Source organism: Dermacentor variabilis, unplaced genomic scaffold, assembly GCF_050947875.1.
Source record: "Dermacentor variabilis isolate Ectoservices unplaced genomic scaffold, ASM5094787v1 scaffold_12, whole genome shotgun sequence".
Lineage (NCBI taxonomy): Eukaryota > Metazoa > Arthropoda > Arachnida > Ixodida > Ixodidae > Dermacentor > Dermacentor variabilis.
This window is the reverse complement of record NW_027460280.1, coordinates 1,825,292-1,851,794: the sequence shown is the minus strand read 5'-3', so window position 1 is coordinate 1,851,794 and position 26,503 is coordinate 1,825,292. Positions and strand designations below refer to the sequence as shown.

General features: G+C 49.9%; 1 protein-coding gene across 22 annotated transcripts in view; it reads right to left on the bottom strand.

Annotated features, from left to right (window-relative positions):
* Positions 1 to 26,503, bottom strand: part of LOC142566355 (peptide transporter family 1-like) — a 732,761-nt gene that overhangs the window by 177,900 nt on the left and 528,358 nt on the right. For all 22 annotated transcript variants that reach the window (XM_075677280.1, XM_075677294.1, XM_075677282.1 and 19 more), the window contains one exon: positions 16,274 to 16,348. In XM_075677280.1, coding sequence (XP_075533395.1) covers positions 16,274 to 16,348 — 75 coding nt within the window. The remainder of the gene's footprint in view (positions 1 to 16,273; positions 16,349 to 26,503) is intronic.

Genomic DNA, 26,503 nt, shown 5'->3' with positions numbered 1-26,503 from the left:
CCTCTTAATTATCGGCCCATTTCATTAACAAGTATTCCCTGCAAAATCATGGAACACGTCATTTACTCCGAAATCATGCAATTCTTAGATTCCAATAACTTCTTTCATCCGTCACAGCATGGTTTTCGTAAGGGTTTTTCGTGCGAGACTCAACTAGCCATTTTTCTTCATGACGTTCACGCCAACCTTGATATTAATCTACAAACTGACGCCATCTTCTTAGACTTCGCTAAGGCGTTCGATAAAGTACCTCACCAACGCTTGCTTCTTAAACTTTCCCAGTTAAACCTACATCCAAACATCATCACGTGGATTAACGAATTCCTCACGCATCCCTCTCAGTCTCTCTTAATTAATAACCAATCCTCCAACCCGCTCCTAGTCACCTCTGGCGTCCCGCAGGGCTCCGTCCTCGGTCCCTTGTTATTCCTCATTTACATTAACGACTTACCCCAGCGCGTATCTTGTCATATCCGCTTGTTCGCTGATGATTGCGTTATTTATCGTTCGGTAACTAACCCTTCTGACCAAGAATCCCTCCAGGCAAGCCTAAACCTCGTGCTAAACTGGTGTTCGCAGTGGATGATGACACTCAACCCTAACAAATGTAAGTACATGTCTTTTCACCGCCGTCGCAACACTTTTGTTTTTGAATATACTGTTTCGAACTCCCCTGTTGACCTCGACCAGTCTTACAAATACTTAGGTATCACCATTTCTGATGACTTATCTTGGCGACTGCACGTAACTAGCCTAATATCATCAGCGAATAAAACATTGGGTTCTTAAAACGTCACCTGAGGGAAGCCCCTCAACAAGTCAGACTACAAGCATACATCTCACTTATCAGAGCTAAACTGGAATACGCATCGCCCATCTGGAACCCGCATCAAGCATATTTACCAATTGCCATCGAAGCTGTTCAAAACCGAGCTACCAGATTTATTCACTCTTCATACTCATACGACGTTAGCATATCATCTCTAAAATTACAGTCAGGTTTGTGCGATCTTTCTGTTCGCCGTCGCATTGCCAGTCTTGTTTTGTACCACAAGTTTTTTTATTCGCCCCTAAGACAACAACCATACATCTGCGCACACCCACCACGCAGATCCCATCACATCGGTCACCCTCTTCAAGTTTTGCGCCCACGAGCCCGTACTACTACCTTCATGAACTCATTTTTTTCACGAACAGCAACTGACTGGAACGGCCTTCCCCACCATGTCGCTGCCGTAACCTGTCCATCCACATTTTCGGCTTCTGTGAACGCCTGCATCTTGTAAACCCCACCCCTTATGTAACACCCCAAAAGGGGTCTTTAAGGAAAATAAAGTGATGTGATGATGTGATGTGAACTGCGCTCGCGTGCCCATCCTCAATTTTTGATTTTCGTCGCATGTGCTGCCACACGGTATCGCCATAGCGCATATCACTCCTTTGGAAGAATTTGAGATTTTTTCTTTGACCTCTGAATCCTTCGTCAGTACCAACAGACCTTTGTCACCCACTCCTCCGTACTCGACGCCTGCGGACGATGTTTCTCTAAGATGGTCGCCTCTGACCTTCCTTTCGGGCAAACAACAGCTCTTCGTCACCTCCTGTCATCTTTTCGGGACATCTTTGATTTGGACGACGGTCCACTTGGCCAGACATCTGTTGTCACGTATCGCATCAACACCGGTGACGCCAGCCCTATTCATAGGCGGCCATATCGTGTCTCCGCAACAGAAAGGGCCATCATACAGAAAGAAGTAGACAGGATGATGGACAAGGACATTATTGAACCTTCCAGTAGCCCGTGGGCATCACCGGTTGTCTTAGTAAAGAAAAAAGAGCCCTCGTGGCGCTTCTGCGTTGACTACCGTCACCTCAACAGTATAACAAAGAAGGATGTCTATCCCCTGCCGCTCATTGATGATGCTCTTGACTGCCTTCAGCGATCCCAATACTTTTCGTCAATTGACCTCCGCTCCAGCTATTGGCAGATTATCGTCGATGAGATGGACCGCGAGAAAACCGCCTTCGTCACACCGGACGGTCTGTACCAATTTAAAGTCATGCCGTTTGGATTATGCAATGCGCCAGCTACATTCGAGCACATGATGGACTCTCTCTCTCTTGTGCCGCTTGAAGTGGTCTACATGCCTCTGTTACCTCGACGATGTGATTGTGTTTCGCCGAACTTTGAGAGCCATCTGCGGCGCCTCACAACCATACTCTCCGTGTTTCGCAGGGCTGGCCTTCAGCTAAACTCCTCCAATGCCATTTCGGTCGCCGTGAAATTAACATGCTCGGCCGTCTCGTAAACGCCGCCGGAATCCAACCTGATGCACAGAAAGTTCACGCCGTGCGAAATTTTCTTGTACCTTGTTCAACAAACGATGTCCGTAGTTTTCTGGGCTTATGCTCTTATTTCCGGCGATTTGTAAAAAATTTTTCCGACATCGCTCACCCTCTCACTGACCTTCTTAAGAAATACGTCTCTTTCTCTTGGGGACCACTGCAGGAGAAAGCCTTTTCTACCGTGATTGAGCGGCTTACAACTTCCCCAATTCTGCCCACTTTGACCCTTCTGCGCCAACTCAAGTACGAACTGACGCGAGCGGTCATGGCATCGGCGCTATCCTCGCTCAGCGTCAACAGGGCCAAGACCATGTCATCGCTTACACTAGCTGCCTTCTTCCCACGCCCGAGCGAAATTACTCCGTTACTGAGAGAGAATGTCTCGCGCTCGTATGGGCAGTCGCGAAATTCCGGCCGTACCTTTTCGGTCGGAGCTTCTGCGTCGTAACCGATTATCACGCCCTCTGCTGGCTCTCCTCTTTAAAGGACCCTACTGGACGACCTGCACGTTCGGCATTGCGTCTCCAGGAATATACATTTTCTATTATGTATAAGTCAGAGCGCCTGCATAAAGACGCTGACTGCCTGTCCCGCAATCCCGTGGATCAACCCGACGGTACCGATGCAAACTCCGAGATCAGTGTTCTATCCATCTCCGGCTTCCTCCAAATTGGTGACGAGCAGCGCACAGACCCTGTTATTCGAACGCTTATGGAACGCCTAAGCTCCTTGCCCAATGAACCGCCCCTCCGGATGTTCACCTTGCGCAATGGAACTTTATACCATCATAGCGTTCGTCCTGACGGCCCGGAGCTCCTCCTAGTCGTTCCCAAGCACCTTCGACTAGCCGTGCTCCAGCAACTTCATGAGGCTCCTACTGCTGGATATCTGGGCATCACCCGTACATACGACCGCCTGCGGCGCCACTTCTTCTGGCCCGGCATTTACCGCTCAGTGCGCCGTTATGTCGCTTCTTGCGACCTGTGTCAGCGCCGGAAGACGCTTGCAACGCCTCCCGCTGGTTTGCTTCAATTGATATCCCCACAGAGCCTTTCTTTCGTGTGGGCCTAGACCTCATTGGCCCCTTTCCAATTTCTATCAAAGCCAACAAATGGATTGCTGTAGCAACCGATTATGCCACGAGATATGCCATCGCACGAACGCTACCAACCAGCTGCGCTACAGATGTCGCCGACTTCTTACTATACGACGTCATCCTGGACCACGGCGCCCCTCGCCAGTTGCTGACGGATCGCGGCCGCTACTTTTTATCGAAGGTCGTCGATGACCTGCTCCGCTCCTGCTCTACAGAACACCAGATTGCTACCGCGTACCACCCTCAAACGAACGGCCTCACCGAGCGACTTAACCGCACGCTAACTGAAATGCTGGCCATGTACGTTTCCGACGACGACCGTGACTGGGACGTCGCTTACCATACATCCCTTTCGCATACAACTCGTCCCGTCACGACACTGCCGGATTTTCACCATTTTACCTTTTGTATGACCGCGACCCCACCTTGCCCTTTGACACGTTGCTATCTTCCGCAGTACAATCACCCAGCACTGGTTACGCTCGCGATGCTATTGACTGAGCCGCCAAGGCCCGAGATGTCGCCCGTCATTGCCTCACAGTCTCGCATGCTTCTCAAAAGCGACGCTACGACCTTCGGCACCGAGAACACCATTTTTCACCTGGTTTCCTTGTCCTTCTCTGGACGCCTTCACGTCGCGTCGGCTTGTCGGAAGAACTACTTTAGCGGTATTCTGCTCCGTACCAGATCTTACGCCAACTGTCCGACGTGACATACGAGATCGCCCCAGTCAGACAGCCTTCAGTGCATCGCAACGACACCAGCGATGTTGCTCACATCGCCAGGCTTAAGCCCTATGTCCCCCCATTAAGTGATGCTCTATAACTTGCACCGGGACGGAGCTACTCCACCGGGAGGGTGATGTTACGGTGAAGGGAACGAAGAAGTTGAATTGGACTAGAAGAAGACGAAGTCTGGCAGCTGCCTGAACGCCATATACGCCAGTTCTAAATATACGTTATTTTACACTCGTCGGCCTGCTTTCTTCCTGCAACAATATTTTAGGCCACAGATGGCGCAGGCTTCATGATCAAGCAAGTGATCAAGTGATCTTTCGTCGACATCAACAGCCACATCATTGCCGCTGCGACGGAAGCGCCAGGGGAACCGAGGCCAAGGCATAAAAAGGCGTCCCCACAAGCCTGTCGTCATTCTGACAGTGGCGGCGGCGAGAGCAGGCACGCTGCCTAAATCTGCTGAAAACTTTTTGCAGATCCGCCGATCAACTGTTTTGGACCCCCAACTATTGGGCAGTCTCCGAAGACACGCAAGAGATCTTTCGTCGACATCAACAGCCACATCATTGCCGCTGCGACTGAAGCGCCAGGGGAACCGAGGCCAAGGCATAAAAAGGCGTCCCCACAAGCCTGGCGTCATTCTGGCATTGGCAGCGCAGAGACCTGGCACGCTGCCTAAATCTGCTGAAAACATTTTGCAGGTCCCCGATCAACTGTTTTGGAGCCCCAACTACTGCGCAGTCTCCGAAGACACGCACGTGATCTTTCGTCGACGTCAACAGCCACATCATTGCCGCTGCGACGGAAGCGCCAGGGGAACCGAGGCCAAGGCATAAAAACGCGTCCCCACAAGCCTGTCGTCATTCTGGCAGTGGCAGCGGAGAGTCCTGGCAGGCTGTCTAAATCTGCTGAAAACGTTTTGCAGATCTGCCGATCAACTGTTTTGGAGCCCCAGCTACTTCGCAGTCTCCGAAGACACGCAAGTGATCTTTCGTCGACGTCAACAGCCACATCGTTGTCGCTGCGACGGAAGCGCCAGGGGTGCGGAGGACAAGACATAAAAAGGCGTCCCCACAAGCCTACCGTCATTCTGTCAGTGCCAGTGCAGAGGCCTTGTACGCTGTCTAAATCTGCTGAAAACTTCTTGCGGATCCGCCGATCAACTGTTTTGGAGCCCCAACTACTGCGCAGTCTCCAAGGACACGCAAGTGATCTTTCGTCGACATCAACAGCCACATCATTGCCGCTGCGACGGAAGCTCCAGCGGAACCGAGGCCAAGGCATAAAAAGGCGTCCCACCAAGCCTGCCGTCATTCTGGCATTGGCAGCACAGAGGCCTGGCGCGCTGCCTAAATCTGCTGAAAACATTTTGCAGGTCCCCGATCAACTGTTTTGGAGCCCCAACTACTGCGCAGTCTCCGAAGACACGCAAGTGATCTTTCGTCGACGTCAACAGCCACATCATTGCCACTGCGACGGAAGCTCCAGGGGAACCGAGGCCAAGGCATAAAAAGGCGTCCCAACAAGCCTGCCATCATTCTGGCATTGGCAGCACAAAGGCCTGGCACGCTGCCTAAATCTGCTGAAAACATTTTGCAGGTCCGCCGATCAACTGTTTTGGAGCCCCAACTACTGCGCAGTCTCCGAAGACACGCAAGTGATCTTTCGTCGACGTCAACAGCCACATCATTGCCGCTGCGACGGAATCTCCAGGCGAACCGAGGCCAAGGCATAAAAAGGCGTCCCAACAAACCTGCCGTCATTCTGCCATTGGCAGCACAGAGGCCTGGCACGCTGCCTAAATCTGCTGAAAACATTTTGCAGGTCCCCGATCAACTGTTTTGGAGCCCCAACTACTGCGCAGTCTCCGAAGACACGCACGTGATCTTTCGTCGACGTCAACAGCCACATCATTGCCGCTGCGACGGAAGCGCCAGGGGAACCGAGGCCAAGGCATAAAAACGCGTCCCCACAAGCCTGTCGTCATTCTGGCAGTGGCAGCGGAGAGTCCTGGCAGGCTGTCTAAATCTGCTGAAAACGTTTTGCAGATCTGCCGATCAACTGTTTTGGAGCCCCAGCTACTTCGCAGTCTCCGAAGACACGCAAGTGATCTTTCGTCGACGTCAACAGCCACATCGTTGTCGCTGCGACGGAAGCGCCAGGGGTGCGGAGGACAAGACATAAAAAGGCGTCCCCACAAGCCTACCGTCATTCTGTCAGTGCCAGTGCAGAGGCCTTGTACGCTGTCTAAATCTGCTGAAAACTTCTTGCGGATCCGCCGATCAACTGTTTTGGAGCCCCAACTACTGCGCAGTCTCCAAGGACACGCAAGTGATCTTTCGTCGACATCAACAGCCACATCATTGCCGCTGCGACGGAAGCTCCAGCGGAACCGAGGCCAAGGCATAAAAAGGCGTCCCACCAAGCCTGCCGTCATTCTGGCATTGGCAGCACAGAGGCCTGGCACGCTGCCTAAATCTGCTGAAAACATTTTGCAGGTCCCCGATCAACTGTTTTGGAGCCCCAACTACTGCGCAGTCTCCGAAGACACGCAAGTGATCTTTCGTCGACGTCAACAGCCACATCATTGCCACTGCGACGGAAGCTCCAGGGGAACCGAGGCCAAGGCATAAAAAGGCGTCCCAACAAGCCTGCCATCATTCTGGCATTGGCAGCACAAAGGCCTGGCACGCTGCCTAAATCTGCTGAAAACATTTTGCAGGTCCGCCGATCAACTGTTTTGGAGCCCCAACTACTGCGCAGTCTCCGAAGACACGCAAGTGATCTTTCGTCGACGTCAACAGCCACATCATTGCCGCTGCGACGGAAGCTCCAGCGGAACCGAGGCTAAGGCATAAAAAGGCGTCCCACCAAGCCTGCCGTCATTCTGCCATTGGCAGCACAGAGGCCTGGCACGCTGCCTAAATCTGCTGAAAACTTTTTGCAGGTCCACCGATCAACTGTTTTGGAGCCCCAACTACTGCGCAGTCTCCGAAGACACGCAAGTGATCTTTCGTCGACGTCAACAGCCACACCATTGCCGCTGCGACGGAAGCTCCAGGGGAACCGAGGCCAAGGCATAAAAAGGCGTCCCAACAAGCCTGCCGTCATTCTGGCATTGGCAGCGGAGAGGCCTGGCACGCTGCCTAAATCTGCTGAAAACTTTTTGCAGGTCCCCGATCAACTGTTTTGGAGCCCCAACTACTGCGCAGTCTCCGAAGACACGCAAGTGATCTTTCGTCGACGTCAACAGCCACATCATTGCCGCTGCGACGGAAGCTCCAGCGGAACCGAGGCTAAGGCATAAAAAGGCGTCCCACCAAGCCTGCCGTCATTCTGGCCTTGGCAGCACAGAGGCATGGCACGCTGCCTAAATCTGCTGAAACATTTTGCAGGTCCCCGATCAACTGTTTTGGAACCCCAACTACTGCGCAGTCTCCGAAGACACGCACGTGATCTTTCGTCGACGTCAACAGCCACATCATTGCCACTGCGACGGAAGCTCCAGGGGAACCGAGGCCAAGGCATAAAAAGGCGTCCCAACAAGCCTGCCATCATTCTGGCATTGGCAGCACAAAGGCCTGGCACGCTGCCTAAATCTGCTGAAAACTTTTTGCGGATCAGCCGATCAACTGTTTTGGAGCCCCAACTACTGCGCAGTCTCCGAAGACACGCAAGTGATCTTTCGTCGACGTCAACAGCCACATCATTGCCGCTGCGACGGAAGCTCCAGGGCAACCGAGGCCAAGGCATAAAAAGGCGTCCCAACAAGCCTGCCGTCATTCTGGCATTGGCAGCGGAGAGGCCTGGCACGCTGCCTAAATCTGCTGAAAACTTTTTCCAGGTCCCCGATCAACTGTTTTGGAGCCCCAACTACTGCGCAGTCTCCGAAGACACGCAAGTGATCTTTCGTCGACGGCAACAGCCACATCATTGCCGCTGCGACGGAAGCTCCAGGGGAACCGAGGCCAAGGCATAAAAAGGCGTCCCAACAAGCCTGCCATCATTCTGGCATTGGCAGCACAAAGGCCTGGCACGCTGCCTAAATCTGCTGAAATCTTTTTGCGGGTGCCCCGATCAACTGTTTAGGAGCCTCAACTACTGCGCAGTCTCCGAAGACACGCAAGTGATCTTTCGTCGACGTCAACAGCCACACCATTGCCGCTGCGACGGAAGCTCCAGGGGAACCGAGGCCAAGGCATAAAAAGGCGTCCCAACAAGCCTGCCGTCATTCTGGCATTGGCAGCGGAGAGGCCTGGCACACTGCCTAAATCTGCTGAAAACTTTTTGCGGATCAGCCGATCAACTGTTTTGGAGCCCCAACTACTGCGCAGTCTCCTAAGACACGCAAGTGATCTTTCGTCGACGTCAACAGCCACATCATTGCCGCTGCGACGGAAGCTCCAGGGGAACCGAGGCCAAGGCATAAAAAGGCGTCCCAACAAGCCTGCCGTCATTCTGGCATTGGCAGCACAGAGGCCTGGCACGCTGCCCAAATCTGCTGAAAACTTTTTCCGGGTCCCCGATCAACTGTTTTGGAGCCCCAACTACTGCTCAGTCTCCGAAGACACGCAAGTGATCTTTCGTCGACGTCAACAGCCACACCATTGCCGCTGCGACGGAAGCTCCAGGGGAACCGAGGCCAGGGCATAAAAAGGCGTCCCAACAAGCCTGCGATCATTCTGGCATTGGCAGCACAAAGGCCTGGCACGCTGCCTAAATCTGCTGAAAACTTTTTGCAGGTCCGCCGATCAACTGTTTTGGAGCCCCAACTACTGGGCAGTCTCCGAAGACACGCAAGTGATCTTTCGTCGACGTCAACAGCCACATCATTGCCGCTGCGACGGAAGCTCCAGGCGAACCGAGGCCAAGGCATAAAAAGGCGTCCCAATAAGCCTGCCCTCATTCTGCCATTGGGAGCACAGAGGCCTGGCACGCTGCCTAAATCTGCTGAAAACTTTTTGCAGGTCCACCGATCAACTGTTTTGGAGCCCCAACTACTGCGCAGTCTCCGAGACACGCAAGTGATCTTTCGTCGACGTCAACAGCCACATCATTGCCGCTGCGACGGAAGCTCCAGGGGAACCGAGGCCAAGGCATAAAAAGGCGTCCCAACAAGGCTGCCGTCATTCTGGCATTGGCAGCACAGAGGCCTGGCACGCTGCCTAAATCTGCTGAAAACATTTTGCAGGTCCCCGATCAACTGTTTTGGAGCCCCAACTACTGCGCAGTCTCCAAGGACACGCAAGTGATCTTTCGTCGACGTCAACAGCCACATCATTGCCGCTGCGACGGAAGCTCCAGGCGAACCGAGGCCAAGGCATAAAAAGGCGTCCCAACAAACCTGCCGTCATTCTGCCATTGGCAGCACAGAGGCCTGGCACGCTGCCTAAATCTGCTGAAAACTTTTTGCAGGTCCACCGATCAACTGTTTTGGAGCCCCAACTACTGCGCAGTCTCCGAGACACGCAAGTGATCTTTCGTCGACGTCAACAGCCACATCATTGCCGCTACGACGGAAGCTCCAGGGGAACCGAGGCCAAGGCATAAAAAGGCGTCCCAACAAGCCTGCCGTCATTCTGGCATTGGCAGCACAGAGGCCTGGCACGCTGCCTAAATCTGCTGAAAACTTTTTGCGGATCAGCCGATCAACTGTTTTGGAGCCCCAACTACTGCGCAGTCTCCGAAGACACGCAAGTGATCTTTCGTCGACGTCAACAGCCACATCATTGCCGCTGCGACGGAAGCTCCAGCGGAACCGAGGCCAAGGCATAAAAAGGCGTCCCACCAAGCCTGCCGTTATTCTGGCATTGGCAGCACAGAGGCCTGGCACGCTGCCTAAATCTGCTGAAACCATTTTGCATGTCCCCGATGATCTGTTTTGGAGCCCCAACTACTGCGCAGTCTCCGAAGGCACGCAAGTGATCTTTCGTCGACGTCAACAGCCACATCATTGCCGCTGCGACGGAAGCTCCAGGGCAACCGAGGCCAAGGCATAAAAAGGCGTCCCAACAAGCCTGCCATCATCCTGGCATTGGCAGCACAAAGGCCTGGCACGCTGCCTAAATCTGCTGAAATATTTTTGCGGGTGCCCCGATCAACTGTTTTGGAGCCTCAACTACTGCGCAGTCTCCGAAGACACGCAAGTGATCTTTCCTCGACTTCAACAGCCACATCATTGCCGCTACGGCGGAAGCTCCAGGGGAACCGAGGCCAAGGCATAAAAAGGCGTCCCAACAAGCTTGCCGTCATGCTGGCATTGGCAGCACAGAGGCCTGGCACGCTGCCTAAATCTGCTGAAAACTTTTTGCGGATCAGCCGATCAACTGTTTTGGAGCCCCAACTACTGCGCAGTCTCCGAAGACACGCAAGTGATCTTTCGTCGACGTCAACAGCCACATCATTGCCGCTGCGACGGAAGCTCCAGGGGAACCGAGGCCAAGGCATAAAAAGGCGTCCCAACAAGCCTGCCGTCATTCTGGCATTGGCAGCGGAGAGGCCTGGTACGGTGCCTAAATCTGCTGAAAACTTTTTGAAGGTCCGCCGATCAACTGTTTTGGAGCCCCAACTACTGCGCAGTCTCCGAAGACACGCAAGTGATCTTTCGTCGACGTCAACAGCCACATCATTGCCGCTGTGACGGAAGCTCCAGGGGAACCGAGGCAAAGGCATAAAAAGGCGTCCCAACAAGCCTGCCGTGATTCTGGCATTGGCAGCACAGAGGCCTGGCACGCTGCCTAAATCTGCTGAAAACTTTTTGCGGATCCGCCGATCAACTGTTTTGGAGCCCCAACTACTGCGCAGTCTCCGAAGACACACAAGCGATCTTTCGTCGACGTCAACAGCCACATCATTGCCGCTGCGACGGAAGCCCCAGGTGAACCGAGGCCAAGGCATAAAGAGTCGTCCCAACAAGCCTGCCGTCATTCTAGCATTGGCAGCACAGAGGCCTGGCACGCTGCCTAAATCTGCTGAAAACTTTTTGCGGATCCGCCGATCAACTGTTTTGGAGCCCCAACTACTGTGCAGTCTCCGAAGACACGCAAGTGATCTTTCGTCGACGTCAACAGCCACATCATTGCCGCTGCAACGGAAGTGGCAGGGGAACCGAGGCCAAGGCATAAAAAGCCGTCCCCACAAGCCTGTAGTCATTCTGGCATTGCCAGCACAGAGGCCTGGCACGCTGCCTAAATCTGCTGAAAACTTTTTGCAGGTCCGCCGATCAACTGCTTTGGAGCCCCAACTACTGCGCAGTCTCCGAAGACACGCAAGTGATCTTTCGTCGACGTCAACAGCCATATCATTGCCGCTGCGACGGAAGCTCCAGGGGAACCGAGGCCAAGGCATAAAAAGGCGTCCCAACAAGCCTGCTGTCATTCTGGCATTGGCAGCACAGAGGCCTGGCACGCAGCCTAAATCTGCTGAAAACTTTTTGCGGATCCGCCGATCAACAGTTTTGGAGCCCCAACTACTGCGCAGTGTCCGAAGACACGCAAGTGATCTTTCGTCGACGTCAACAGTCACATCATTGCCGCTGCGACGGAAGCTCCAGGGGAACCGAGGCCAAGGCATAAAAAGGCGTCCCAACAAGCCTGCCGTCATTCTGGCATTGGCAGCACAGAGGCCTGGCACGCTGCCTAAATCTGCTGAAAACTTTTTGCAGGTCCCCGATCAACTGTTTTGGAGCCCCAACTACTGCGCAGTCTCCCAAGACACGCAAGTGATCTTTCGTCGACGTCAACAGCCACATAATTGCCGCTGCGACGGAAGCTCCAGGGGAACCGAGGCCAAGGCATAAAAAAGCGTCCCAACAAGCCTGCCGTCATTCTGGCATTGGCAGCGGAGAGGCCTGGCACGCTGCCTAAATCTGCTGAAAACTTTTTGCAGGTCCCCGATCAACTGTTTTGGAGCCCCAACTACTGCGCAGTCTCGGAAGACACGCAAGTGATCTTTCGTCGACGACAACAGCCTCATCATAGCAGCTGCGACAGAAGCTCCACCGGAACCGAGGCCAAGGCATAAAAAGGCGTCCCACCAAGCCTGCCGTCATTCTGGCATTGGCAGCACAGAGGCCTGGCACGCTGCCTAAATCTGCTGAAAACTTTTTGCAGGTCCCCGATCAACTGTTTTGGAGCCCCAACTACTGCGCAGTGTCCGAAGACACGCAAGTGATCTTTCGTCGACGTCAACAGTCACATCATTGCCGCTGCGACGGAAGCTCCAGGGGAACCGAGGCCAAGGAATAAAAAGGCGTCCCAACAAGCCTGCCGTCATTCTGGCATTGGCAGCACAGAGGCCTGGCACGCTGCCTAAATCTGCTGAAATCTTTTTGCAGGTCCCCGATCAACTGTTTCGGAGCCCCAACTACTGCGCAGTCTCCGAAGATACGCAAGTGATCTTTCGTCGACGTCAACAGCCACATCATTGCCGCTGCGACGGAAGCTCCAGGGGAACCGAGGCAAAGGCATAAAAAGGCGTCCCAACAAGCCTGCCGTCATTCTGGCATTGGCAGCACAGAGGCCTGGCACGCTGCCTAAATCTGCTGAAAACGTTTTGCGGATCCGCCGATCAACTGTTTTGGAGCCCCAACTACTGTGCAGTCTCCGAAGACACGCAAGTGATCTTTCGTCGACGTCAACAGCCACATCATTGCCGCTGCGACGGAAGCTCCAGGGGAACTGAGGCCAAGGCATAAAAAGGCGTCCCAACAAGCCTGCCGTCATTCTGGCATTGACAGCACAGAGGCCTGGCACGCTGCCTAAATCTGCTGAAAACATTTTGCAGGTCCACCGATCAACTGTTTTGGAGCCCCAACTACTGCGCAGTCTCCGAGACACGCAAGTGATCTTTCGTCGACGTCAACAGCCACATCATTGCCGCTACGACGGAAGCTCCAGGGGAACCGAGGCCAAGGCATAAAAAGGCGTCCCAACAAGCCTGCCGTCATTCTGGCATTGGCAGCACAGAGGCCTGGCACGCTGCCTAAATCTGCTGAAAACTTTTTGCGGATCAGCCGATCAACTGTTTTGGAGCCCCAACTACTGCGCAGTCTCCGAAGACACGCAAGTGATCTTTCGTCGACGTCAACAGCCACATCATTGCCGCTGCGACGGAAGCGCCAGGGGAACCGGGGCCAAGGCAAAAGAAGGCGTCCCCACAAGCCTGCCGTCATTCTGGCAGTGGTAGCGGAGAGGCCTGGCACGCTGTTTAAATCTGCTGAAAACTTTTTGCAGGTTGGTTGTTTACACTTGCTGACTTATGTATCAAACTCTCATGTTAACGTACTCTGCCGCTGCTGCTGCCATGCTGGTTCTTCTGCATTTTTTATGTTCGAAGTGCTCCTAGCTCTTGTCAGTTGCCCTTCCTAGAAGTTTTTTCCTCCGTACCAGAGAGCCGTGCAATTAAATTACAATGAGCGACCTCAGCGACACAGCCTGTGCGAATTGCATGGGAGATATGTCATCTGATACTCGGCACATGGTGTGCTGCGAATGCTTAGGCCTTATTGATTTAGGTGCTTGCTCTGGAGTCTCAGAGAAAACTTTTAAGTCGTAAGGCCAGGACTATAAAAAATTGTGGAAATGTACACTGCCGAAAGTATGAGCCAAATGTCTCCCGTCCCAAAGATGCTGAAGGTACTGCTGTTGCTGGCCTGCTTCTTGAGGTGAACAGAAAGCTTGTCGACCTGCTTCTCTTGTAGAATATGGTTCATGACCTAGATGCATCGGTCAAGCTTATGTTTGACAAATACGATGCCATTCTTGGTGACGTAGCCAGGCATGAAGGCAAGATTTAAATGTCTTACCGCTAAGGTTTCAAAGCTCGAAAATACAGACGGCTCTGGTGCCGAACTGCAGCGCATTGCTTATTCTGTAAATGACATTGAGTATCAGAGCAGAAAGCTGAACCTCGAAGTTCATGGTCATGGTCTGCAAGCTGAACCTCGAAGTTCACGTTCGATACGAATGCCTGCTTAGAGAAATAAACGCTATCGCATCCAATCTCAAGTTAGCCATGCTGAATGATCAGTTAGTTTCGGCAATCCACAGGCTGCCAGCCAGATCTGCTAAATTCCAGGTGTCTTGATACGTTTTACGAATCAGTCGGGCAGAGGTAAGTGGTTAGAGAAAAGAAAATCGTTCCCGGCTCTTCAATCTGGCCAACATGTGATGGAAAACTTGACAACGTATAACAGGGCTCTACTTAAGAAGGCTAAGGAATGGACGAAATTTTTGCGTTGCCGGCAATGCCGCGCTCACTCTAGAATTTCCTTTGATATCAGTTTTAAGTGTAAATCGAGGTCTGGACACTGTTCGGTTTCCGGTATCCACGTGCTAGGTGGTCTAAGAGAGTCTGTATCTTCTTTTTCTACATCCGGCCTATCGAAAAAGAACTCCTTGATGTGCATGCGTCGTGAACACTCTGTTATATCTTTGTGGAGTTCGTATTCGTTTACTGCGTTGTTCGTCGGACAAAACGTTAGAGCTTGTGATGCCGCGTCAAGATTGGAGAGACAGTCGGAATTGGCGAAGAGACAGCCCACACTAGAATCTGGCAGACCGCTGGCCTTTATAACAAAATACTCTAATGCACTCCCAAACATAAATAACATCCTAAGAAAATATCACCCAATATTATCAAGTAACGAGCATCTCTGAAAAACGTTCCCGGATGTGCCTAGGGTTACCTGTCGCCGAAACAGGAACTTCAAAGACATGTCAGCGCACGCAAAAGTAAGCCAACAGCATTCCCCCATAATAAAAGCATGTTGTCGCCCTATTATCAAAACCTGCAGGCACCTTCAAAGTGACATTAATATTAAAAGCACCGCAAATAGCTATACACACGAAGTCAAATCTAGCTTCACTTGTACCAGTTCGGATGTGATTTATATGCTTGAATGTTTTTTCTCTAAGAAACAATATATCGTTGAAACAGGACAATCAATGAACATCAGATTAAACGGACATGGCGTGGACACAGCTAAAAAGCATCCCAAAGCCGTCGCCAAGCATTTCAACCAACCAGGTCATAACTTTGATGAACTTAAACTCTTCACCTTACAGTCAAATTTCCGTTCTGAACGAGAAAGAAAATACAGAGAATCATACCTTATCCATATTTTCAAGACATTGCAATCAATAGGCATAAACGTTTCAAAGGGAGCTTTAGAATCTATTCACTATGCTAAATTTCAAGCTATAGGCAACAACACTTAGTTTGATTTCTTGGCGTATCCCCCCCCTTTTTTTCTTCCCCTTTCCATTCCTCTTTTTTTTTTCAGCCGGCGTGTGAGACGCCCTTGACACGCCGGCTAAAACCCGTGCGTTGACAGACCGGGGTGGTGGGTGGCCCTGGCCTTGGCCTTGTGCACAGCGTTCCTTTACTCTCAATTCGACACGCTAACACATTTTCCCTGGTTGGCACACCCTCCCGCCTCATAACCTCTCCCCTTTAGAAGAACCCCACTTATATATACTGTGGCGAGGAAAGCATACCTCGCCTTGAAGAAAAGTCCACTCGTCGAAACGTTGGCTCTTGCATTCACCTTGTTCTCGTTTTGCTAATCGTCTTGAATTTCCATCTCCCGCATTCCCCGTGTTTTCCCTGGATTTCAACCTGTACGAAGCAATTCTCCGGACGATGCCATCAAAGTAACACTTTCCTTGTAAGACCAATGTATTTTGTCGCACCATAGACGTACAGACATGTGGACAGTGGCGCTGCCCCAAAAATTTACGCTATGGCAAACCTAATAAAAAGAGAGAGCGACCGATGCATATCGAATGATAGATATTTAACGGAGGAAGGCTAACCTAACTAGTTGTTGACCATATTACCGTACCGGATCGAGGCTGCCCTCTAACTGGCTCTATGCAGGACTTGAGTCCACTTTTATATTATTTGAAAGGAAAAAAATGAGACAGAAGGAAACGACGGAAGTCAATAATAAGAGAACGCTCGTTGGAAAAGCAAGACAAATGCACCATATGAAAAGTGGTACAATAAGCGAAAAGAGAGGAGAGCAAACAAATGGGTAAAAATAATTGATAATATAGTATATGCCCGACAATTATGGGGCGAAAAGACTTGCCTCGAACACGTCGTCCGCATGGTCGAGCCAGTGCTCCCTGGATTCCTTGGTCCGCACCTTGCGTGAGAGCGCGTGCTGCGACCCAGAGCAGAGATCAGTTAGTATTGCTTCTGCTTATTTATCTCAATTGTTTGTGCAAGTTTGAAACGGTTTTATTGCCTGGGTGGGCACCTGACAGAAAATGGCCTCAACCACTATAGTGCAGAATTCGAGAAAATGGACGCGTCGCAACAGGACCGTTATATTGGGCGAACAGCAGTGATCACTACAAAACACTATAGTCAATAACCATGAAGCAGGCATTTTTTATTAACGTCAAGCCAATCGTCCATTTACAGCAGGGAAGAGATGCTAGTTATCTTAGACAGCCTGCTAGCTTAGCAAAGGTGTTATTTTCACCGCGCTTACATTTTACTGGACACGGTGGAATTCCCGGGACGATGCCATGGTCCCCGATTTCACCTGTATACACAACAGGGCTGGGCAGTATCGAATATTAACGTATCTGATATGTTCTGCGCATCTCTGTAGGTATCTTGTATCTATAACATGATACCTTCGACAAGACGTCTATGAAAGTCTTTATTTGCGTTACATGAGTTGAAGTATCGTCTATCTTGAGATACAAGATACTCTAATCGGAAAATCTGCGAAGGCAGCCAGGTTCATTCAAGGCTAGTAAGTGGCGCAAATAAAATGTATGCAAACTCATAATTTCGTGACCCGACCAGCAATATGAGCCATGCACGACGCAATTTTCTTGAGAAAGTAGCGTGTGTTTCAAGATCAAGATCAGGGGTCCACCAAAATTAAAAGCGATCATCATAACTCGTCAAAGGAGCATCATTATGTATTGGACTAGCAAGGGCAATACGATTAGAAATTTTTATTTTGTTTAGAAGGCACTGACGAATTCAAGTTACGCAGTACTCCACCTTCTGCCAGAATCCTTGTGCAAAGGCTTAGTTTGAAGAAATGCGAATTGAAAATATATTTGACACACTGCATTTTCCAAAGCACAAAAATATACCATTTGAACAGCGATATATTTAGCTGCAGCAAATCGAAGGCAGCTTACGAGGGAAGCTCAGTCGCTGCTAAACACAAGTAGAGATTTTTCGCAATGCGATTTGTAGCTGCAAAAGCCGGGAGTAAAAAGGTGTTGCAATCGTTCCGGTTGGCACTGTGTCTCCGCAAGGCCATATCGCTTGATGATCCGAAGGCGCATTTGTTTCGCGCTAGCTGCGCCGTCGATCACACCATCTGGAATGACTCAGGTGTCGTGAGGCAAATGCCGCAGCCTCTCAGGACCACTCATGCGTGCAACCTTTGAAACGCCTGGTGTCACGTGCCGCTTTCTCACATTGCTCGCTCGTTTAAAAGCACCGGTTCGACCAACATTTTTCATCAGAGATACCAAGTGGATCCAGTCCGCTTGTAATGATATTGCCATAAAAGTTTCGAAACAACTCTGGCTCATCAGCCAGCAGAAGGATTATCGAAGGGTTCAACATTTAATACGCACCATTTCGCCTTCTGCAGTCTGCGATCGAGCAGACAAGACGCGATTCCCGTCTGTCTGGAGTGTTCTACGACAAAAAGGAGAGAAGCCGTCCTTCTAACCTTCCTATGCGAACTTACACGAGAGAGTCATCAGTTGGGCTGTGTTGTAAGTTAAAGCTTGATTTCCCAAAGTTTGAATCTATAGCCTTTATCCTCTCGAGACCCGAAAGATGGCATAGTAAAAACCAGTAATTTTTTAAAATAATTATTATATCAGAATATACAGACAGTTGCGAAGCCATTTTTTCATTTTCTATGCTTCGTTGAAAAGTTGTGAAATGTGCAATGTATTGTACCAGGACCAAGTTGTCCAAAAAACAATAGACGATGTCGCGGGCACATCTTATTGACCATTCTGGTTTCATGTGTGATGAAATTGCCTGAGGCAATTACGGCCAGCTGTCGGGCATAAGAATGCTTGACACATGCCGCATCGGAACTTCGTCCTTGCAGAGCAACCCCGACAACCACTAGCTACGGCATGTGACGGGCACCCAGTGTGCGCACGTATGGTGATGGGAGTGACAGAACTGCTGGTTTCCGCGATGGCAAAACTTCGTAGTCACTCTCAGTTGCGGCGAACCCCTTGTCAGAGGTCAGCGGAAATGCGTGAGCTGGAGCTTAAAGTTAAGCAGTTGCATTATATTTTTTCTTGGTGCACCCACTTCTCTATGGTCTTCCTTGTAGAGCAGCCAAGGGCTGACAACCCCTACATCCATCATCAAGACGATGGTTCGTAAGGTCCATTTCTTTGTGCGCTTTGTCGTATGGTAATAGCTGACAATTCTGTCATAGAGGTCAACAGTGCCATGTAAGTGTTATACTGAGCGACAGCTGCAGGTCTCTTGACTAATACTTTTTTTCTCTCTTGCTTCGAGAAGCGTGTGCACTCAACTGGCACCATTCCCACGTGAGTGGACGCCAACACGATAGGTTTGTTGTCCTACCAGTTTGTGGTGCCTATGTTCGACAAACTGCCGACACATTGAGACATTGACCCGCGCCCTTCCGCACGCATTTCCAGGTCGTTTTTAAGTTTCAGCCCTTTTAGAAGCCGGGATTTCCTAATGGTGCCTCTCCTCCTCAGATTTCTTTCAGTCAATGATTTGAGAAGACGGGTGCCTGTGAAATATCGGTTGAAATACAATGAGCTTCCGTGTGGTAAACTTCCAGGGAGCTTCAGCACAACTGCAGCCCCAATTCCATGATGTTTGTTTAATCCGAGGCTTCCTTTCCCCTGAAAGACTTCCAAGTCTAAAACAAGGCGTTGTGGAGTTGCCAAAATGAAGTTCCTCAGGCCTGTTGGATTTGGCTTCCCGCGAACAAACTGCTTGACTGGGCATCTACCGACGATGGGGCTGATATGCTCATCATTGCATGAACGCAGCAGAATGAGGCAAGCGTTTCTGTGACATCAACAAGTGGGCAAACTTTCCACAGCCGATCACTTTCCTTATCTGCGTCAGAAACTGCGAGGTCGTTGACGACCTTCAGGTTCGATCGGAGAAGAAAAAAACTACCCCTGGTTATCTTGTCAGCGACGGCAGCGGCGCGCGTTCCTTTACTCCAGTACGTGCTCCCTCTAGGATAACCCAGGCCACCCTTGAGTAGTGTGGCTCCTAGGAAGACCACCATTTCCCCAGGAGACGAGTTCAGGGACCGTCCAGTGCGCTGGAGGTATGAAACTTATGTCATTTCATGGAGAAAGTGAAAGGCCTGCTCATCCATGTACCTGATGTAGTATTCATTTACATACCAGCTGTCTCTTTCGTCGGCTGTAGACGATGCTGAATCAGGCAAGTCGGGCAGGACACAGGAGTAGACTGGCTTCCGAGGCGGCCTTTCGCGAGGAGGCGTCACTTGATTTCAAACGCCGCCGTCAAATCGGTGTCCGAAGTATAGTGGAAATTCTCGTCCTCTTCATCAGTCGTAAATACAACATTTGATCTCAGAGAACTGAAGTAGGGTGAAGTGAAATTAACAAACGCAACGACCGACACGAAATTTCACCTGGAGCATCGTCCCACTGCTCATCCGCTTCAGCACGCGGGGATCCTGCGAGTCTGTTAGGTCCAAATTGGAATTGTCCCCATTAATCCTCTGAAGAATTGCGAGGGCCGAGGCATCGGCGGCACCTAAATATATTTTTATGATATACGTACAATAAAACAACTCCTAAACGCAATGGAAAATATCAGCAGATCAAGATATCAGTTCTGCCAAAAGTAGTCATAAGGAGTAAACATTGTCTTGATGTGAAACGGGCTGCAAATCGAATTTAGGAGCGCCATGGAGAACAAAGAATAATGAAGGCAGAGACGGCGATGTTAGATGATGCTTCTGCCTTTCATAAGCTTGTGAAACCATATTCAACAGCATAATAGCATTTTTGAACAAAAAGAGGTTATTTATATTTGCGGCGCCCTTGGATATCCTCCGGCGTTAAAGACCATTTTTGGATGGACGGACGGACGGACGGACAGACGTTATGAGCGTCGCCTTTGGAACGGGGCGGTGGGTTGCGCCACCAAGCTCTTGCTATTGTACTGCCTAATGTCTTCCCGAGGTTAAACAATAAAAAAATAAAAGAAAAAACAATGAACTCCCACAACCAAATATTCTGAACCCCTATAGCGAACTGTGTTTTTGTACCTCTCCGTTTTTTTTTGTCATTTCCCTACTTTTGTTCCACCAATCCTCCAATTGCCTCTTACTAATCCCTACTGCGGACATGTTTACTTTTCCACTGCTCTCGCAGAACCCAAGGGCATCACGGTGGCGAGTGCTGCCTAAATCGACCACTGAGTAGACGTCTTCACATTCTAATAAAACATGCTTCATAGTTTCCCTAGCTTTACCATAGCAAGCGCATGCTTCTTCTCCCTTCTTATATCTCGCTTTATAGGTGCGCGTTCTAAGGCATCCCGATCTCGCTTCGAAAACTAATGAGTTTCCCTTTAAGTTATCATAAATTGTTTCTTTTCTCATTCTATTAAGTAGTTACTCATGGCAGGTTTCTTTTCTATTCCCGCCACCAATGAGATTATTTCAGCCTCTCTGACATTCCGATATATGTTCTTTGTTGCTGTGTTGCCCAGCCTACAGGCCGCCTACTTGCTGGTAAGCTTCCTAGTTCTTTTCTTCCACTGTGAATCAAAGTTTTTCCTGTACACACATCAAAACTCTCCCAGCCAATTTACTTTCTTCCATATTGCTCAGTCGTTGCTCATACTCATTTTTCTTTGTAAGCAGGTACGCCACCTGCCGCCAAAAGATGAATGAAACACCAATAGATGGCACCACCTGGTTCTGTAAACGCCGTTTCGCTTTCAGGCAAGTTTTGTCTTCAGAAGGCCAAAATATGAATGTGCAATACGTTCATAACTTAACGTTACAGCGGAAACACCTAAGACGATCCACAAAAAGAAAGACACGACACACACTGGCGCTGCCTAACAACTTCTTTTTTTTTTCCTTTCGTCGTCGATGCATATATATACCTAGGCCACACAACCGCGCAGGCGCAGAGAATACATTACTGACATCTGCCAACTTACCGTATACGTAAACGTAGGAATTCAAACTCTGATGGGTGCAGGGACAAAGATGTGTCACTAATACTATTATTGCCTTGTCTTTTTATGTGGTAGGCCTCTAAGGAAAGCCGCGCATGTTCATTCTTGCTTTTTTCCAGGAATTAACGTCCGATCAAGTCGCGCCTCACAATTGCTGCAAGAGTGCAATTGCTGCACAAATGCGCAACAAGGTGCGCTCCTTTATCTACATTTTTGTTTACTTTTTGTGCATGTTCCCTGAGTCGCTCATTGACGCAACGCCCTGTCTGGCCAACGTATATCTTACCACACGAGAGTGGAATGCCATAAACCACGCCGACAGCGCACGACACGTATGAGGCACCATGCCGAATTTGGAATCCTCCTCTGCTCTCTTCGCAGGTGCGGGAACATAGCTTTGTAAGCAAGTTTGGCGCAGAAATTGCCAAAGGAACACCATGCCTGCAAGCAACTTTCTTGAGTTGATGGGTCACCTTATGCATATAAGGGACCAGCGCAGGCCTTCGCGTTTCACGTTCGGCGGCCGGCCTTTTTGTGGTTTTTCTTCTCTGGATCAGAGCTTCAACCACGGCAGTTAAAAGCGACCTAGCTGCCAAAAGTCGGCTGATCTGATTATCAAAACTTTCTTGGATCTTGTGCCACATGAACTCTTAAGGGCGAATTCTATACATGACGACGCAATACCTCTTTTCACAATCTTCGAGTGCGCAGACCTGAAAGACAACAGTTCCTTTTTCGCATGGGGTTGATACGCCCAACACACATGGCGTTCACTGAATTCAAGCTTCAGTTCCAAGAACTGCAATACATTGTTTTGTGGACTTTCGTGGGTAAACACAAGACCTTGTCCATGTACCTTAAAATCCTCTAAAACCTTATTGATCGTATCCTGGTAGGACGAGTCAAGCAATAAAAATACCAAAAAATCATCGACATACCTAAAAACTTTTAAGACTTTCCGCTCAATAGCGGAAAGTTTGTCTAGTGTGGATCATTTTTTAGGGCATGCTTTTATTGAGCGGAAAGTTTATAAGTTTTTAGGTATGTCGATAATTTTTTGGTATTTTTATCGCTTGACTGGTATTTTTATCGCATCAACGACGAAAGGGAAAAAAAGTTTTGTCAGCGCCAGTGTGTGTCGTGTCTTTCTTTTTGTGGATCGTCTTAGGTGTTTGCGCTGTAACATTAAGTTCAGTATTATGTACCAACTAAGCCCAAATGAAGTGTTAGTGCAATACGTTGTACGCAGGGTCTTTAGAGGGGCAGCGGTCGCCAAACTAAGGCCTCCCGACCAGCCAGCGGCCGGCGGCTGTCAACCCGATGAAAGACCCGAGAAAGATGAATTATACATGTGTAAGCATTTCTATGCTTGACCAAAGACAAAAAACGTCCGTGATCTGCGTTGTCGGCCATCCGTGAACGCGCTTCGAGCAGGTCCGTTTAACTGCGTCCGTGGTCTACGATCGTCTCATCGGGCATGCTGGACAGGCCTCCCGACTGCCTTGCTTAGCGGTCTGCCACACATACGAGTAGGGATCGAGGGCGCGGCCCACTCCTGCCTAAGGCCTCCGAAGATGGCCGGCAGTATGTAGCAAACAAATGAAAGAGCAGATGGTGTGAGTGCATTGCGAGGAAGGTGAAAAGGTGTCGTCAGTGCTTCGTTCGGTCGATATGCTTAAACAGCCCAAATCTCTGCAGGTTCCATTAAAATTCTTTAAAGACTTATGCGCGCACAGACAGGACGTCAAACGAAGGAGGGACACACAACATGCGCAAATTTCAACTGGCTTTTATTGTGACGGCGACATATATATACGTTTACACAATCAGAAAAAAATCAGGGAGGCAAGAAAACAACAAAAAACAAGAAAACGTGCGAAAACAGCATAGCCACATGTGCCAGAGAAGCCAAAACTTGTCACTGTCCTACCGCTTAACCATCGAGAAAGCCCACTTATCACTTCATGCTACAGACGGTGCACTCACCCATCTCTGACCATGGCGAAGAATTCCTCTGGCCTAGACTATCTTCCTGGTTAACCGATTTATGTGAGAAAATAGTATCGTGCATCTGTTAAAGATAGGATAGCAAACATTGCATGACTTGCAGTGCTTTGCCATGTGGCCTTCGATGCCTTGTTTTACCTTGCGGTAATGTTCTGCTAGCCTCTCATTTGCGCATGTTGTGTGTCCTTTCGTTCGACGTCGTGTCTTTCTCCGCGCGTAAGTCTCTAAAGTATCATGTACAATCAACTCGCCGAAAACGTAACGCTTCTGCTCCACTGCAATGTTTGCCGCTGCGATACTACAACCTGTAATCAGGAAAAAGATCAGCTCAAAACCAAGCTCCTAGTGCATCTCCGCAGAATGAGTTCGATTCACAAGTTAAGACTTCCGCTGCAACATTATGCCGATGTAACGCATATGCCCTTCAAATAAATACATTCCGCAAAGGTGAACGACTGGACCTACAATAACAAACTTTGTAGTAGCACTGCAAAGAGTGCTGCCATCCGTATCAGCCACAACAAAACTGCTCCGTGTCCAATTGACTTACTTCCTCGGAGGCACCTCTATGAAGACTGTTCGGGTGCTTCCCATTCTTGGTGTAACATTCAGCCCTTCTCTCGACTTTTTCGCATATGTCACCAGCGCTGTATCTAGGTATCATCGCATTCTCGGGTTTTGTCCCATGCCTCTCTTCTATGTGGACCTGAGGTTTTCTGAGCAGTCTACACTTATATCATTTTGCCACGGCTTGAATACTGCTCATCAGTACAGTCCCTGTACCAAACTCACGTCTCCGAAAACTTGAGCTTGTTCAGCGCCGGGCAAGACGCACCCTCTATTCCCGTCTTTTCGGTAGTCACATGCCAGCCTGCCAGGATTGCCTCAAAACCCTCAAGCGGCACACCCTGCAATACCAGCGCAACATTGCACTAGTCTGTCTATTCTGCAGTGTGCTTTACGGCTTTCTGGACAGTATTCATCGTTATTCAGTCCATCTGAACAAGCGGTCAGCACAGCCTGAGCCCCATCATGCCTGCACGGCCCGACACCGCAACTCAATGCTTGTATCTGGCATACAGAGCTTTCTCTCCGCCCCCTTTACCCTGGCCATTCGGACTCCCCTTCCTGGCAACGGGACTGAATTGGCATTCCTGCGTGTTGTGCACCCCTCGACTGTGTGTGTATGTGCATGTGGAGGGGAGGGTGTCTTCTCCACCCTGAAAATTCCTGCTCTAGATGGCTGGCTATCAGACGCTCTAGCGTACAGGCATCAGCCTTTGTTTTTAGTATTGCGAGCTGTCTAGAGTGACATCTTACCACTAGGATTATTATTATTATTATTATTAGAATCATCACGACGACTACACTGAATGTGTGGAAGCAAGCGTAACATGTAATTCAATATATTTCTGGAGCTTCGCGAGCTCTCGCTCTTCTAAAGAGAGCGCCAAAGATGTATGTCTTCCTGTTGAGTATGGTGATGTCTCGAACACTGTTGACTGCTTCGCACATTTCTGTTCTTTATATGGTGTAAGAGATGCTTCAAGTAAGCTTCCTTCTCAGTCTGGTATGGTGTGTACACTATCAGTCAATGAAGACCTTGTTTTCAAGTGTATGAAGCGCCTCGAACCTTCCCTTTCTTGTGGCGCTGATGGTATTCCTTCCGCAGTACTTAACACTTTCAGACGCTGTCTACACAATTTTGTAGAGCAAGATATTGCATCAAGAATAAAAGCACTGATGAAAGTAACGATAGTCATTTTAGGCGCATTTACAGCCATGCTGCTAAAGCATCTAACATATATCACCATCTCACAGCATTAATAACGTTGTTCGGGCGCTCTTTGGCCACAATTGGCCCTTGCGCCAATAAACACCACACACCATGATCACACAGTGAACATTTTTCTACCAATACGCTCAATGTGAAGGCCTCCCGATGCGGTGCTGATGCTTCAAAATAGCCTACAATAATGTCACGTGGTGGTGACGTTAAGAACACAGCAGCAATACTGTGAAAGGCAAAACTAGATTTTATTGGGCGAACCTGTGCCCACAAAACAGGCTACACTTATAGCACAACGAAAGCGGCGAACAGAATCGGCGATCGTCGGAAATCTGATCAGCGGGTCAAGCGAGTCGGCTTTTATAGAGCCGTCGTCGAATGTTCCAGACTAATCGTTTGGACCCGCGTGCCTTCCACAAATTTCTACACCATTCGCGTTACGCGATGAAATCTGATAACACAAGGTTCGGCGACAACAGACAGCCGGGTAGAAGCATCGATAACTTTCCAGAAACGTCGGATACATGCAGGCGCGTCCGTCGCTGTGCGATTACAGTTGTTAAGCGGCGAAACGTGGTCGCCCGATAAAGATAAGCACACGTGTCAATACCCCCCTCTTAAAAAGCATCGACCCGATGCTGCATACAAACGAAAGTATTAAAGAAAAACACCCGTAGCAAAGAAAACAATAAAATAAGGAAGTTCGTCAGCGTCCGTAAAAGGGTTTCAGACGCACCACGTGGACCACTTCAGATAGTGCGCGGCGCCGCTGTGAATGCGAAATTCCGTCTGGCACGACCTCATAGTCCAGTGCGCCAATACGTCTAATGACCTTATAGGGTCCGAGATAGCGGCGTAATAGTTTCTCACTCAGACCTCGTCGGCGTATCGGTGTCCAAACCCAAACACGGTCGCCGGCTGGTACTCGACGAAGCGTCGTCGGAGGTTGTCGTGTCGGCTGTCGGTCCTCTGTTGGTTCTTGATCCCTAGGCGGGCGAGCTGTCGCGCTTCTTCGGCGCGCTGCAGATAGCTAGCGACGTCAACATTCTCTTCGTCAGTGACGTGGGGCAGCATGGCGTCGAGCGTCGTTGTCGGGATCCTGCCGTAAACCAGCTTAAACGGCGTGATCTGTGTTGTTTCTTGCACTGCCGTGTTGTAAGCGAAGGTTACATACGGCAGGACCGCGTCCCACGTCTTGTGCTCGACGTCGACGTACATTGCTAGCATGTCGGCGAGGGTCTTGTTCAGGCGCTCCGTGACACCATTCGTCTGCGGATGGTAGGCAGTTGTCCTCCT